The sequence below is a fragment of the Petromyzon marinus genome, chromosome 1, assembly GCF_048934315.1.
Source record: "Petromyzon marinus isolate PM22_M1 ecotype Great Lakes invasive population chromosome 1, UKy_Petmar_22M1.pri1.0, whole genome shotgun sequence".
NCBI lineage: Eukaryota > Metazoa > Chordata > Hyperoartia > Petromyzontiformes > Petromyzontidae > Petromyzon > Petromyzon marinus.
In genome coordinates, this window is record NC_133667.1 from 21609885 (window position 1) to 21626578 (window position 16694).

The following is a 16694-nucleotide window of genomic DNA, read 5'->3' on the forward strand; positions in this document are numbered from 1 at the left end:
TCATCGAAAAATAAAAAAAAAGCTCATAAGGCCCCATGGTGTTAAGTGCAGTTTAAAATCCTTACGAAATGTATCTATCTCACTGTGCCTCTCTGTTGATGTGCTATGAAGGAGGGGCCGCTGCTCGTAACATCGCTCACCGAAATATATTTTTTGCATTAATGCAGTGTTGTCGGCGATTGCGTTGAGTTTTTCGTTGCTTGTGCACGACTACCAACGCGGCAGCGGCAGCAGCATCGCCAAATGATTTGCCCAAGCCCCTCTCAGCTGCAACTGTAGACGTGTAATGCCAACGTAGGGTACATGCGCAAAAAAGCATGTAATAGTCGCATGCGCTTTCAAACAGAAAATGACAGAATTGGCACGAACACCTAACGCAAAGGCCCTTCTGCTCTATTAACATACAGAAGCGCAGTGAAACTTAAATGTAAACAAAGAGAAAGGTTCACCCGTATAACGTTAAATAGACTGTTGTTAGCGAGCACCTATGGACGGCGGCACGTTACACGAGAGGGGTGGGTGGCCAACACCATGCCTGGACACCTCAGTACGAATCGCCCTAGGGGAAGCACAGGACCGGTTCAGATATTCGCCACTGTCATTGGTCGTGAGCAGGAATCAAACTCGGGTCGTCAGGGTTCATAGCGCAAAGTGATAACCCCTACGCTACCGTTCCTCACTCATACTGCTCTCGTAAGAAGGCATTCAACATACAGGCATCTTTATGCACAAACACCGTAGAATTAAAAAAAAAAAACAGATGATACGCGATACAATCTCTATTGGACGAAATGTTACTTGTCAGTTGAGCACCGTTTCTGCTGTCAACGATCACTACTGGTTTAACAATATACCGTTGCTGAGGCAACAACAATTCATGTCACGATTGACGGGCTTACACGCACTTCACACAGACACGTGTTTGCACGCACATGTGGAGCACATGGTCTTGGACACGACAAAATAATTCAAACTACAATCTTATCGGTTATGTACAGCTGCGTGTATTTCTTTTCGCCAGTGCTTTTACAAGGGGGCCCTCTGACCACAACGGGTGCAGCATACGAGCCACGGTTTATTACATTTTACGTAAGACACCCAAAACAAGTTAATGCTGCTTTTTGGACAGTTGGCTTTTCATATTGTGGTCACGTTCACACCGGGCTTGGGAGATTAGAAAAAACACAAGACACCAATGCCAATATTCTAAAAAAAGACTTGGTACCAATTTACATACCCGAGCTTAAAAAAAAGCAGCTTATAGGAGGGCAAATATTCCTAACTCTTTATGGACACACGAAAGAATGCCACGCATGGTGTCCCCTGACAGCTGGTCTAAATAATTAGGTCTCTGTTTTGCTTGAACAGAGACTCGCAAGCGTTTCTCCTCTTGGGAATTGTCGATAAAAGGAGCCAGGGGAAGGTCTTTTTTCAAACTTTTCTTTCACCGTCCTGGAGAAATCAGCGAGGCATGAAGTGGTGGTGCCCACCACTGAGGGAGGGAGGAGTCGGTACGATATCCCGCTCGCATAGCCGGGCATTCGTGTGGAGGAGCAAATGAGAAAGCGTGGGCGACTCCTTCAGCTTTCTCTGTAATTGTGGCTGGAGAAGTCCGCCGGAAACAGCACCGCGAACGCCATGGGTCAGCACACGGATTGGGCCAATCACTCAATTACTCGCGCAACTCATTCAGCGAATGTCGGTGCACGTATGCGCGTGCGGTGCTCTAGTCAGTGAGTAGCAGGGCACATCCTTCAGCTCTGCTTTTCGCACCTGTCACTGCTTGAATTGAGATAAAGATGCAGGAATGGGCTACTTAATCTTATGAATGAAAAGTATAGTAATGCCTTTGCCACATTTAACACGTGATATAGTTCAGTCTGCAGAACAGGATGTGAAGAGATGACTTGAAAAAAAAACCATGGGCACATGTACCGCTCTACTTTAGTCATCATTATCATCACGAGAGATTTAGATATTGTGGTGACCATAACTACCGCAACCTTTCTTAACACATCACCCTCAATATTGCCATCATCATCAAGGTCTATAATATCTATGAGTCATTTCCTCATACAAATAGCATTAGCATAATCATGAATTCACTGTGTACCTTAATTAATAGAGATAAGTTAAGCCACAAACAAACCGGGAATGCAATTTAACATCCTGAAAATCGGTGTATTCTGAAATATTTGCTGTATTTTGTTGAGTATTCTTTTTTTTCTTCCTTTTTTTCTTTAATTCTTTGCTCTTTCTTAGCTTTTAAGCAATAATTAGCTCCTGGAATAATTGCAAAAGGATTGTAATCTGATCAAATAAATTCAAACAGCACTTCTGTGTAAATAATCAATCAAAGTAAATGAATCTCCCGACGTGAAGTGGAATCTCTATTGTGCACACTGCATGCTGGGAGAATGTTTACTGCCCAGCAAACACATTCCACCAAACATAGTCTGACTCCAGGATACCTACCTGATTGAGAATCAGTAGCATGTTATGTGGAAAACTCAGAAAGTGGATGCGAAGAACTAAACTTTTCTCCCTGGACACACGCCTTCTGTCTCAAGCACGTGCACATTATAAGCTGGCCACTAATCGATCATTCAACCAGGCTCTTTAACTTCAAACACTTCAGATTTTTTTAAAGGGCTTTGTTTTGAATCCCTCACCAACCTTGGGGGGGGGGGGGTAGGGGGGAATGCACGAAACGTAACGCAGCCGCAGGGGAAAAGGGAGATGAGGCCGAGATATATAACACCCTCTGGGGAGAAGCAGGACGAATCATATAGAATACGTTAGGCGCTCGTGGTCATACGGAATGACTCCTGTTCAAGGTCACTTTATTTTAGATTCAGCCGCAGATTGAATCTCAGAGATACAACAATTACAATACGTTTTTTTTGGGGGCCACTGAAAACTGTACACGATTGTCAGCAGATTCCAGTCTTTTTCACCGAACTGTATTAGAGAGACGGTTTAACGATCGGCAAGGGGAACACCTGCTGAGGTTCAACCTACTTCACTGCAGTCAATCCTCAGCTGGGTGCGATGTTCTTTAATGTGTGGCACCCTTTACATCCTCCGGCGGTTTTTCGAGTAGCATTAATTAGAGGACCACGTTCTCACCGCTCTAGAAAGATCATTTCAAGGGTTGTATCCAAGGGCTGACTTTGGTGGAGTATTTTTAAAGTAGGTCAGGAGAAGCATGCATATATTTTTTTTAAGTTTGAAGATAAAACACTGCTACGAATCATTTGAGCACCTTTAGTGCCCGTATAACCACTTTATCAGATTTAAATACTATAATGAACAGTTTTATTATAAATCAAATTCCAAATATATAATGTACTTTTTCTATTAAACAGCTAGCATCTTATTTTATTGTCAGCGTAATTTTAATACAGCCCACCCACATAACAAAGATATGGACATATTCTTGCTTCTTTCGATAAAGTCACGTAGAAGGGAAACAATAAAATAATAAAAGTATTAAAAAATATTTATTATTTCATTGTTTCCCTTCTACGTGACTTTACCGAAAGAACCAAGAATATGAATCTCTGCAGTCACGAAAGCTTTAAATCAAATTTTAAAGATATGGACAATAATAAATGTGTTAACTTAGTCTGCCTACGGCGTTAAACCTGAAACACAATAATCTCGAAAGTTCCTTATTATGGCTCTCAGACTTGGGAATTAACCCAAATCCCTAATATTTCAAAGGGACACCTTTGGCTTCTTATATGTTGCACGTAATGGGTTCATGTGACCCCTAAAAACCACTGGAGCTGTAACGTTCACCAGTGTAAAAAAAAAACGAATGTATATTATAGAATCGAATTGTGATCCCAAATGACAATTCATAAAATTGCAAGCAGAGGTGAATTGGTACACAACGAATTATCACAGTATGCTCTGAGTCCAAACATGTGCTGCATGCATACTCGACAAGAAAAAGCGGCATTTATTTGTGTTTATTTCTGTAGTTACGCTAAACAGAATTGGCACATACTCCTATAAATCTCAATTGCTAAGCAACAGACACTTCCATGTGTTTGGTTCAATGTGCTGGCATGGCTGTTTACATTCTTGAAAGAGATACTGTAGGTATCCACGCTGCAAATTTGATACTACCACCAGACATTTTTCTTAGCAATTATCACCTTTAAAAGAAACATCTTTAATGGCATTTTAATTGCAATCCTGCCGAATACACATACGCTTATTCACATTGGCTTTGGTATACATTGTCGGTATATTTGATTGTGATTGCGGCTGTGATACTTTTTCGTGATTAGCCTTGATATTTTAAAGGGTTTTTTTTGTTTGTTTTGTGGGGCAATATAAGCTACATACATACACAGAAAACAAGAAGAAGCAAGATCCCCCGTGTAGCCTTATGGGCCGTGGGTGTGTAAGTGCTTTCAGCAAACACCCACTAAGTCTGGCGTAGTGGAGGCTGGCAGGGTGACTCAAGCGTCAAAATGCTGAGCTTGCACCACTGCGAGCCAACCTGATTAAACTGCGTTCTCAAGGGTAGTGAGTTGTGGTCTCGCATATGACCACATAAAAATGAATGCATTAAATGAAGGATAAAATCGCTTTATTTCAAATGCAGATCTTGAGAATAAAAAAAAAATTGGTTTTACTGTCACGCACGGTGTGTGGGGAGAGGTCGATTGAGGAGCTAATGGAGTAGTTCTGTGATATCTGCTTCCACAGGCCATCGCTTAACAAAGGGTGATGTACCGCTCTGCAAGAGTTACAAGTTTACATGTCATCCCGTGCCATGTGACACGGACAGTACAAAAAAATTCATTTGGGAAAAAAGACCAAAAAAACGTGAAAAACCTCTTGCGGTACAGATGGTGGAGTTGTTGCCGGCACCACACTCAAGTGATTTTTCATTCCCAGTGCCGATGTCCACACACTCAACTAGGCACCCATTTAATCTGGAGTCAATCAGAAACAAATCGGGACACCATTGATGGTGCGTTGCTGGAAATCGAACCCAGATCGACGTGGGGTTGTCGTGCAGTAGGCTAACCACTAGGCTACACACAACAAGCACAGCTACCGTTTAACACGTAGGCTTTAGCGACCAATATCATCCATGATACCTGTATTATGGACAGCTACCATTCACTACGATGGAACCATAAGTGACAGTGAAGTCACTCTGGCCTGCGTGGCAGACTATGTGACTTTGTGGACAACAATACAATAAACAGAAACAATGATTCCATATTTAGCCTGACAGACTATGGGCAAGTGTGGTTTTCAGAAATTGCTGAGAGGATGGAATGGCCAACACCACCCCTGGTTGCTTTCATCTCTCCAGCACTGACGTTCACACCGAACACAAATCATTCTATCATGGCATCATCATCGTCAGCTATGATCAATCCACTGCTGGATGAAGCGCTCTGTAAACCATCGCCATCTAACCATGTTCCTGTGACGTGCCAATCCATTTATAGCCTGCACACAAGTTGATTTATCGCTCCATCTCCACGGAGGACAAACTTTGGGGCTGTCACTGGTTGATGATCTCAACGAATGGCCATTATTCCTTCGATGGGCATGTTGTGCCCAAGCCCGCTTACTCTCTTACACAGCCAATATATTGTCTGTAATCAAGGTGTAGATCTGATGCATGGATATGAGGTGTGGGGAAAAAAATACCATACAGAATTATTAATAACCACAAAACATCAACTGTATATATTTTTTACCTACACTAAAAATAACATGCACCTACATAAATGCATCCACAAAACAAAACAAAGATCCGCTGTATAGCTTTAACAGACTTTTAGGGCAAGTGTTGTTAGCGAGTGCTTATGAAGGCTGGCACGGCACACGAAGGGATGGTGGCCAGCACCACGCCCTGCCGCCTTTGTCTCCCTAATGGAAATGTGTTTTTTTACATATCGTAACCAGGTATAGTAGAAGCATCCCTCAATTTACGAACGTTCTATTTACAAAATGTCATGTTCACGCAATTGACAAATTATGAACCCTTTTCGATTAACGAAATCGAATTTCCGCGATCACGAAATTTTGCACGGCACACGCCATGAGATTAAAAAAAGACACCCGGAAGGCTGAGTCATCCGAAGGCGACGGGGTCACGGTATCCCTGCAGTGCAACAGTAACGCCTCCACATCACCTTTCCAGTCATTCCAACATGCAGATTCTTTTGGTGGGTGGCCGAAAAAAAGGTGAAATATATGCAATTGATTATTATTCAATCGTTTTCATATGTATCTTCCTTGTTGTTTTTGTTTCGTGAAAAGTCATATAGGTGTGTATTTATAGGTTTGGAGTAGAGTTGGAATAAGTGTCCGAAACAAATCCTACATTTTTTTTGTATTAAATTAATGGGAAAAGCCATTCCGATTGACGAAATTTCGTTTTACGCGTTTTTTGTTGTTGCAGAAATCGAGGGATACCTGTATTCATTTGAGGCTGAGTCGACTTAGGGGAGGCCCAGGACCGGTTCAGTTAATAATCATTGGTCTTGGTGGCTGTGAACTGGAATCGAACCCAGGTGGCCGGGTTGGAAGCGCAGCGTGATATCTGCTGAACTACCGCTCACATACACACAGACAGACACATATTGATCTCGTTATTGATTGATTGCCTTGAAAAGGAAACACAGATCAACATAGATCTTGCAGTTGCCTAGCCTAAGCATTGCTTCATGGAGAAGCATGGTGAACAGTGCACACACCAAAGTGCGCTGACATTTGCATTTCCCACTGAACCTAAAATACAAGAGCCTGGCAAGAAACGAAGTTAAGACGGACATTCTCTGATCTAACGAGGGCCAGACTCTCCTGTGCTTGGCGGCCAAAGTGTTTTTGATGTGCCTTTTAAAGGCTCACCACAGGCAGCACACGTGTGTGGCTTACAGCCAACCTGTCAGCAGGGCTTGACAGATGGACTTACACTGACGAAACATATCATTCTCCGTCAGCGCGCAGCTCTTTGCTTTGAAGAAAACTTCTAACGGTCACTAGCACCCAGCTGAGTAACACACAGTTTGGGCCCCAGAGGTAATGAATAACTGTGTAATGGCAACATTCAAAACGATTAGGCATATGAAGGGAATAAGGAATTACTGCTACGTGATAATAAAGCAGATGTTTTCGCAGTTGTGCTCCATCGCTGTCGATGTGTTTTCGGGCTTTACCGAGAGTTGTTCCACAGGATGCCTGACGTTTTGTTCCACCTACGAGGAGCTCATTCGGGATTCGGTTCTTCTTCTCCTGAATTACTGGATTAGCTCCCGGGACATGGAGCGAAAGGTCAGACATCGTCGTGCTAAACAACACGTGGTACGATCCGAAAACACAAAGGAGGGCTCTTTGATGAAGCTGCTTTCAAAGAATGTACGTACGATACGAGCAACATGTCAGCAATATTGTTGTGATTCGTAAAATGGTCAATGTGCCTTTGCAAGAGAATTTGGAAAAATGTACCAAGAGCCAAGGTCATGTGTTGTTTGGCTATATGAATGAGAATCCTTCCCTATACAGCCATCTGGGAGGTGCTGTGACTCGGGGGTTTGAGAACATGAAGTTCAAATCCTCGTCAGAGGTCGACTAAACCTATCATCACTCTGGAATGATAAATCAAGGACCATTTTGTGGGTATTAAAGAGTGGTTGTGGCTCTGCAGGGGTGAAATGTTGCCTCCCTCACCTGCTATGCAGGGAGTCGTGGGTTCGATCCTGAATCTGACACGTGTATACTGTATAGGGAGTTTACAGGTTCTCCCTGTGGTTGCATGGATTTTTCTCTGGGTCCTACGCTTTTGCTGTCCACATTTATATACATGCATTGAGATTATTTGGCTGCTTCTATGAATTCTCACATGTGATTATCCAATTCAACGAGCTATCACGTGTGTACAGGGCACCTCTGATAAAGAGTTAATAGCTTAGTGGGCTGGCTGGTAAAAAAAAATAGCATAGTATTAAGTTATTCGATGTATTGACTGGCCCCTGCTATGGGCATTTGTAATGTCCACCACGGGCTCACCAACGAAAACAAGCATCACCCTATTATACACTTGCTGCAGTATATGACAGCATGTGTTCATTGTCAATATTTAGATTTAGCATCGCAAGGTCTTTTTTTGCAAAAAAAACTATTGCCAAATGTTGGTTGGGTGAGTGCATCGGTGTCGATGAATCCAAGTGCAGAATTTAAATATGAGGGCCTATTTAAAAATAAATTTGTGAAGATGTGATATAACCTACATCACTCGTGTAGGAAACTATTGTAAATATTATGCATTATAATACAACTAATTGTACTTTCTGAGTATTATTAGACTAGTTGTAAAGTTCATCTGTCTACACGCTGCGATGTGCTTGATTCACATCCTTCACTCAAACCAAGAGACAGCCCATTGAGGGAACACATCTGTTTTTGAAGTGAAGTCTGGATATTATGTGAATCTACATTTTTGACAACCTTCGTTTAATTTATACTGTAAAGTATTGCGATGCTCTCTGTAGTGGGGGCGAGTTTTTACTAAAAAAAAGAAATTTAATGAATGAATGAAAATAAACTCTCATTGTGTTTACATTATGGAGTTTGAAACATGTAAACATTACAACCACAGTTGCTCGTATTTTCACTTGTATAAGCTGTGTAAGGGAAGTGTTTTACTGACAACCAACTGGCATCAGTGCAGTTAGATTTATTAACCCAGTAGTTTACACAGTAGTTTGCAGATAGGGCTTACTGACTGGATGTAATTTGACACGTATAAATGTTTATGCTGATAACGAGCAGGATACATTTTTTTCAAAGACCTTTTGATCTGCCATATAACTGTCCTTAATTTATTCACGTATTCAGGAAAGCTACACTGAGCCCAAATACTCTTTTTCAGGAGAGTCCCTGCGTTGGATATTTGACCAACACCAATGATATTGTACTTTGAATGCTTTGTTGTTGTTGCTTTTATTTACGGGAAGAAATCAGAGAACCAGGAGGAGACTCACGCAGAACGGGGCGCCCGAGTTAGGAATCAAACCCAGGTCCTTCTTGATTTGAGGCACAAGTGTAAACGCTGCGCCACCCTTAAACATAACATTACATTGTGCAACAATAAAAAAGTTTATTTCAAAATGCTGTCAAGTGAAATATTAAATGCATCACATGCATACATATGAGATGCATCTGAATAATTTATGGTAAACTTGGATGCATTTTTCATGATGTTTTAAAAACATTATTATGTATATAGTAATTAATAAGAGGAAAAGCAATCTGGATAACAGGTATGCCAACAAAGGATTTTCAGTCATTATAATATAAAAGGTTAAACTATTTTTCAGTTTTTTTAACGCCTGCTTTTGATAATTTACGATTGTTGTCCATGATATTTTAATTCATGTAGGTTAAAAATATAAAATAAATCCGAATAAAAAATACACAATGACATAAATGTTCTAGTCACTTAGCAACCGTAACTTCCCATTGCTGAGCATGATTGTGATAATTAGCATAGTTTCCACACTTGTTGCAAATATAGTGCGAACGACATTTAATTAATACATTTAAGAATTGTAACAAAAAACTAGTGGGTTCAGCACAGCCAATAGCCGCTGTGTTAAAACAGTAAATTGTTTCTTATAACACATTTACCAAAAGCCAAATAAACACCAGCAACATGGGAAAACCCACAGTAAGAAGAATCCTTCAATAATTTTACAGTGAATTCTCAGCTATTTTTGGGCAATTAATCCGGGTTGCAGATGAACCGTGCTCATTCGTGCCTCGTATCCATGCTCCCCGATGTAATTAATAGCTGCTCCTCATTCGTCCTTGATTAGTGACTCGGTGTCAAAGTGACCACAAGCTTGTCAGCCATTAAACCAATTACCCTAACGTACAGTCAAGGCAGAGGAGACATTATATGTCATTACCCTATTTTTTGATGGTAAACAATAATAAACAATAATAATAATAAATAATTATAAATACAGGTTTCCCCCACAATATGCGGTAGATGCGTTCCAAGAGAAAAGGGGCGGACGAAGCGGCACCGAACAAGACGGCCGCCTGCTGAGTAGTGTGAACAGGCCACACACACACACGGTGTTGCCCCACGTACAAACCGCATAGCCGCACGCGAGTGAATTCAAACGACAGATCGCGATTTTTGGGTAGAAACAGGTTTCGCCGCATTTACGCCAAATTTCACAAACAGAACCCGCGTAAAGGGACGGACACCTGCACGTTTTGTCGCCTAATTTTGATGTGAGGAAGAAGTCCTACAAGGGGCCTACAGACCACAGGAGCTACGCTGAATAGGGGCACTCAAACCAGGTCCAGGGACTCGACACGAGGCAAGGCAACACGTGCTGCCTACGTCAAACTCGCACTGACCAGCGTGAAGTGTGGTCAAATGACGCCTCTGACGAACGCAACATTGGGGTACCCTGATCCAGCAGTGGATTCACAAAAGGACTGTTTGTGTAAATGCAGAATTTGTTTTCATACAAGAGTCGGTCATATCTGCTCTGTGTTCTATTTATGTGAGAGCCTACTTAAATATTATTGGTTCTTTCGGTAAAGTCACGTAGAAGGGAAACAATAATATAATATATTATTAAGAACCAAGAATATGAATCCCTGCAGTCACGAAAGTTTTAATAAAAATTTAGCCTACCTAAATATTCATAATAATCAGAAAGGGGAAATATTGTGTCTCTAAATTTTCCTTAAACAGTCATGTTTATTTCTCATGAAACCATTCTGCGTACAGCAGTAGCAGAGTCATGAGGCTGCCTGACATATGTAGGAAAATGCCTTGAGACTCATCTTGCATCAGACAGTGAAATGAAACGGTGTGATTGTTAATGCCAAGCTGCTGACAGAGAGCCATTAGATTAAATGGCCAAGTGCAGAAAGCTTCCTTTCAGCATATTCCCAAAGCTCCAAAGTTAATTTCAGCTGAATATTTTGTAATAATGACAGATTTAGACAAGACTTTATTTTATGTTTGCATGGGCACAAAGCCCACGCAAATTAATATCCATTTACAAAATGGATATATAATCTAAGACTTTTACAAGTCGTATTGCAGTTCATTACATTTCAGTCTGTGAAATTAAAACTCATTAAGGAAGTACTGTAGTTCAAGGCATGAAGGTGATGTAGCCACGTCTAACCAATTACATTTCTCTTGCTGCATTGAGGTTTCTGAATGAATTTCATTAGAATAATATTCAGGTGGGAGGAGAGTGGTGGTGCAATGGTTAGGTGCACTGCTCTTTGAACCTCGCGACCTCTGCTCGATTCCTAGCTATGCCTGACAACAGTGGTACGTAATATTTCGTCAGTCTTCCCCTTTTACCAACCAGCACTGACCAGCGTGGTGAAGTATGGCTAGAACATCCCCCATGACAACAGTGCGGGGAGGCTTTCATCCAGCAGAGGATTGACAAAGGGCTGCAGATGTTTTATTATCATTATTACTGCTAGTATTTGAGCAATGAAATGCAGCGATGAGCAGATGCATTATTCATTTACATTTAACTCATTATATCTGTTCAAGTGTTATGTGATTCTCAGGAGGATTCTGCATTGTGATGTTTGACCAATTCCCTTGGCTACTGTTTATAAACAAATATGCGCTCTAATAATGAGACTCAATATATGATGGTGATCACAAAATAAATCCCATTAAAACTATATCTTGTGGAGAACAAAAACAAAACTGCAGCCAAAAGGAATAATGACATTTTGTTGCTTCTGAAGTACATCAACATGTCTCTTCTAATCTATCTACTGACCGACCTAATTATTTCTTATACAGTTTGACTCAACCTTATCTGGAATGGGTTGGGGGATGGGGGTCACTAATAAGAATTCATGGATAGGAGGAGTTCCCTTCAGATCAAATAAAGTGATCTGCAGGCCGTGTTATCTGATCCACGTCGCACTGCACCGCAATGTAGAGCAACAAGGGAAGTGAGGAGTGGAGGGGTGGTCTGGGGGTCAGCGTGCTGTGCTCTGAACCCGATGATCCAAGTTCAATTCCCGGGCATGGCTGGCACCAGCGGCGAGTGATGTCAGAAGCAGTCCTGCATCACCTTCCTTCACCAATCTGCACTGAGTAGCATGGTGAAGTATGATTTGAAAAACACCCAAGACTGACAAGGCATGGAAGAGCCTTCGTCCATTGGTGGATTGAGAATGATTGAAATCGATTTTACTGCCGTATACTCTAGCTATATGTGCATGAATTAAATATCACATTCATGCACGTGACTATAACAAATGCACTGCTTGCCTTTATGAATAATGCATATTTATTTAAACATTTTGCAAGATTATTTCATACTGACTAAAGGCCATCACTGGATGAACCAATGTCTGAGACCCTTGAGTCTAGAATTTGCTTAATGTCTTTTGTGGTTTTATCTAAACTTATTGGTACTAAAACATTTGGCCAGCTGAGATTGATTGCTCTTGTAGGAATTAAACATCTACTGGAAGCCGCACCATCTGTTATAATTATAAATACGTACAGTTTGGAAATTATATTAAACATTTACGAAGAAGTCAGCATCAGTGTGCATGAAGTCTCATCTTTATTGGTTCTGCATTTTCATCCTTTATAAACAGAAACTGGAACGCAAACATTTATTGCATATTTTGTTAACAGTTGTCTGCAAATTAGTTTGTGGTTTTGGCCATGGCAGAGCAAGGGGGTACAAGAGAGCAAGTCCATTGAACGTTTGTTATATGCAGTAATCCAGTTCATAACCCAACGCACGATGATTCCTAAACAAATGCACAACGAAAAAATAAGACGAATAACTAAATAAAATAATAAATTACATGAAGCCATGGTTCAATAGTCAGCACAATGCATTCTTATAGAGGCACTTCTGCCAGAAGTGGCGTGAACAAGACATTTCAGGGCTGAACCTTTACCTTCAGACCTTTAAATAATACGCATGAGGCATTGACGTTATTTTTCAACTTGTTTTCCGAAAATAAACTGAAGAGGGCAAACATGAACCAAAACAAGTAAGGTAGTTTGAAGCGAGCAAAATCAGCACAGCTCAGGAAGTTGGTAGAGGCAGCAGAGGAATGTCCTTTACGATAGGCGACTGCCAAATGAACAGCAGAAGGCCTCTTGGAATGAGGGTAAATTTATTTGCATGCATTGATGTTGAAATACTATATTTATACAGAGTAGCCCCATTAATCTGTATATAGTATATCTTGTTTAGAGGGATGCTTTAGCTTCACCGGAAGGCATGAGGCTCTTGCAAGCTGTTAATTTGGCTCTGACATACCACACAAAAAAATTCTCCCCTTGCTTTGACCATAAATACTCAAACTACAGCAAGAAGAATGAATCCTTGGAAAATTCCCAAATGTCTTTTCTGCCTCTGATGAAAAAAACAGTGTCAATAATCTTAAGGGGATGGGTGGCTTCGTGGTCAAATCCCTTCATCAGGCTTCTGAGACAGCTCGTCTGTGACCCGGCTTCAAATCTTCCCCGAAGGATAATGATTGCGTCTCATTCCACTCCTTATGGCTGCTTAAGGCGTTTCATGTCCAATGAGTTGTACAGGTCTCGTCGTCACCCTCGAATGCTGTTTACAAGTATTTTTTTTTGAGATTCATCACGAGTTGATTAACTAATATGAGAGAGAATTGCAAAGATGCTGGGGATACGGTCCAATAAGAACTGCCAATGTGAACGCTGTGCTCCATGGGAAAGAAAAGACACGCGTTTTAATACATTAGCCCATCCACAATTTTAAAACAAATACACACCTTATGGTTAAGAGTATGATTCCGGATTTTGCATCTATGCTAAAATAAAATGCATCCGGAGCTGTTTTAACAACCAAAGTGACAAAGTGTTATACCCACGAGCAATAAGCCAACAGTTTTATTCTTAGGACCTTGTTGTTAAAGGCCTCAGGTTGCAAATCACGTCAAAACATCTGAGCATCATTACCATGAAGAAGTAAAAGTTTTGCCCTGAGGGTAAATATAGTAGAGATTTTGAAATGGAATGGTTACTGCAGAAGAAGAAAGGTATTTGATATTAGCTTTGATTTACAGTAAGAAACTTGTATAATGGAAAAATGGATATGCATAAATGTGTCATGGATTTTCAAAAAAGGCGTTTGAAAAGAATTATCAACAATTGATTCAATTGGCTGAATTCAACAGAAGTATGAGGCAATTTTTTTCGGATGGTTACCCTTTAATTGGACTTGACAATGTGTGAGGTAACAGTGGCTTCAGAGAAAATCGTAAAGAACATATCAACATTGCACGTTAGGATCAACATTACAAAAACGAATCCACTAAATATTTAATAAAAGGCGGAGGTAGTGGTGCAGTGGTTAGCACACTTTGCTCCGGACCTGGGAACCTGAGTTGGACTCCTGGCTATGGCTAACGTCAGTGGTCGGTGAAATATGAATTGGTCCTGGGCCCTGCACTTCACAATCCCATACTGTCCCACATGGTGAAGTATGGTTAAACTAACCCCCAATGACTAACACAGCTTGGGAAAGCCTTCAAACATCAGTGGATTGACAAAGGGCTGAATTTATTAAATATATATAATTATTGAAATAAAGTAAAGGAAGATTGTGAAAAGTATGGTCTTCAAATATGGTCTTGAGCCATGTGAAGATAGCCCAGAATATGTATTTAGGTAGTAAAGTGGAGGGGGTCGTAAGCAAGAGGTTAAACTGATGCATTATGTTAGCAGAGTGGGATTTTATGGACGACATTAACCACTTTGAAGGCATTGAAAGGTCAACGTTAGTGTTAAGAGATTGGTGTTTGAGGTAGGAGTAATAATTGTCGTAGTAAAGTGTCAAGAGAGCAGCTCCACAAGAAGCGTCTAGCCCTTGAACATAGCTGCTCGTGTGGACATGAGGGACAGCGATGATTTTGGTAGGCCTTCATCCAGCAGTGGATATATCATGGCCGATGATGATGGTGGTGGTGACATGGAGAGGATACTACGTATTTCATGGCAGGATAGCATTTGCTCTTTAGAGCGTGACAGGAAAGCACTGTAGACATGATCAGGAGGAATAAGAGGAGGGAGTGATGGGTGGGACATGTACGCTTGATCGAGGGGGGGCAGGATTACCGAGAGCAGTGGGAACCCAAAGGTCGGCAACCAAGGGGGAGACCTAAGGCCAAATTATGGGTTTCTGATAAGGGCATGATTTGGAGGTCGGGTGTCAATGTTGTAAAAAGGTTGTAATCTGACAGAAGGCTGGAACGAATGACATGGTAAAGGTGCAACCCTGCGATTTCTTACTCATGGAACTGCTGCCAGGAGGGCCTCCTCTAGTTCAGTGTTTCACAAACTTTTTTGGCCCGCAGACCACCGAGCCGGCGTGGAAATATCCGGGGACCACACAGCCCCGCCAATTCCTCGAGGCAAAACGCATTCACTAATCTCTAAATACCAGTAACACAAAGTGATTCATATTAATGGAACATAAAAAAACGCAGCTATAAGATTTTTTTTGGGGGGGGGGGGGGTGGCATTTATATATTTTGGTTAGAGTAGTTTAATCAAGATAGGTTTACCTAACTTATTTTTTTTATTAATTATCAGGTAAAATATTAATGAATGTCCAAACCAAAGGTATACACATTTCCGGATCAACCTGCATTGGATCAATACCAGCGGTGGTCCGGTGATGCATGTTCTGCTCGGTTAATTTAGCTTCATAGATGTGAAATGTGGATAAGCAAGAAAGAAGCAGAAAATCAAATGAAATATTTAAAAATGTGTTTTTATATATGTTAAATGTGTAACGACATTGCGGATACCACACGGTGAGGATGGGAGATGCTGGTGCTGGAGGGGATCCCGAGGTTTCGTGTGTTACTGCGTTTTGGTTTTTTTCTCTCTCTCTTTTCCCTTCTCTCTCTTCCTTTATTCTTGCCTATTGCTGTTCTATACTTCCGTCCTCTTTCCCCGCTAGTTACTGTATATTCTGTATATAGTGCACATATTGTATAGATGGGTTTAGGGTATTTATTTGTCGAGGCACACAAGGGGTTGTTCGTTTTGTTTGTTGTTGAAGGGGGAGTTGACAGCCGGGACAGCTGAGTGCTACGAAGGGGGGGGGGTGTGATGTAGTAACATCGCGGGATGTCACTGTGTAGTGCCGGCCCTGGAGAAGCACGGCGTGTGGTGTAACGACATCGCGGACACCACAATGGTGTGGGTGTAGTACCGGCCCTAGAGGGGCCCGGTGAGCGCTGGATGGCACCACGCTTGGCGTGCAGTGCCAGCCCCTACAGGACGGGGTGTGGGAGTGCCGGCCGTAGGAATGAGGTTACTAAAGGCCATGGCACTCTGGTTGACCCGAGAGGACACGTGACCAGTTAAGTCGACAAAGGGGCCCCAAGTGGAGGGCTAGGGGTGGTCACGTGGTCGGGGTCGAGATCCTGCTAGAGGGTTCTGGAAGGTGGTCGTGGCCAAGGGCGGAGCCAGCCACGCCACAGAGAATATAAGCCGGGTCCCCCAGAGGGGCCGGCGTTGTTGTTGATCCTGAAGAAACCTTCGTCTACGTTCTACGTCCTACAGAGTCTCCAACACGTGGACCTGGACCTGAGCTGTGGTCCCGGTCTGTTGTAGCGGTGACGTTGTA

At 41.8% G+C, this 16694-nt stretch overlaps 1 protein-coding gene across 18 annotated transcripts in view; it reads right to left on the reverse strand.

The window, feature by feature from the left end:
- SNCAIP (synuclein alpha interacting protein) overlaps nucleotides 1-16694 on the reverse strand; it is a 222656-nt gene that overhangs the window by 48916 nt on the left and 157046 nt on the right. The window contains exon 1 of one of the 18 annotated variants that reach the window (XM_076065660.1): nucleotides 6460-15456. The exons of the other annotated variants lie outside the window; for them this stretch is intronic. Coding sequence (XP_075921775.1) covers nucleotides 6460-6469 — 10 coding nt within the window. The 5' untranslated portion in view covers nucleotides 6470-15456. Of the gene's footprint in view, nucleotides 1-6459; nucleotides 15457-16694 lie in introns of those variants that run through there. 18 annotated transcript variants of the gene reach the window in all.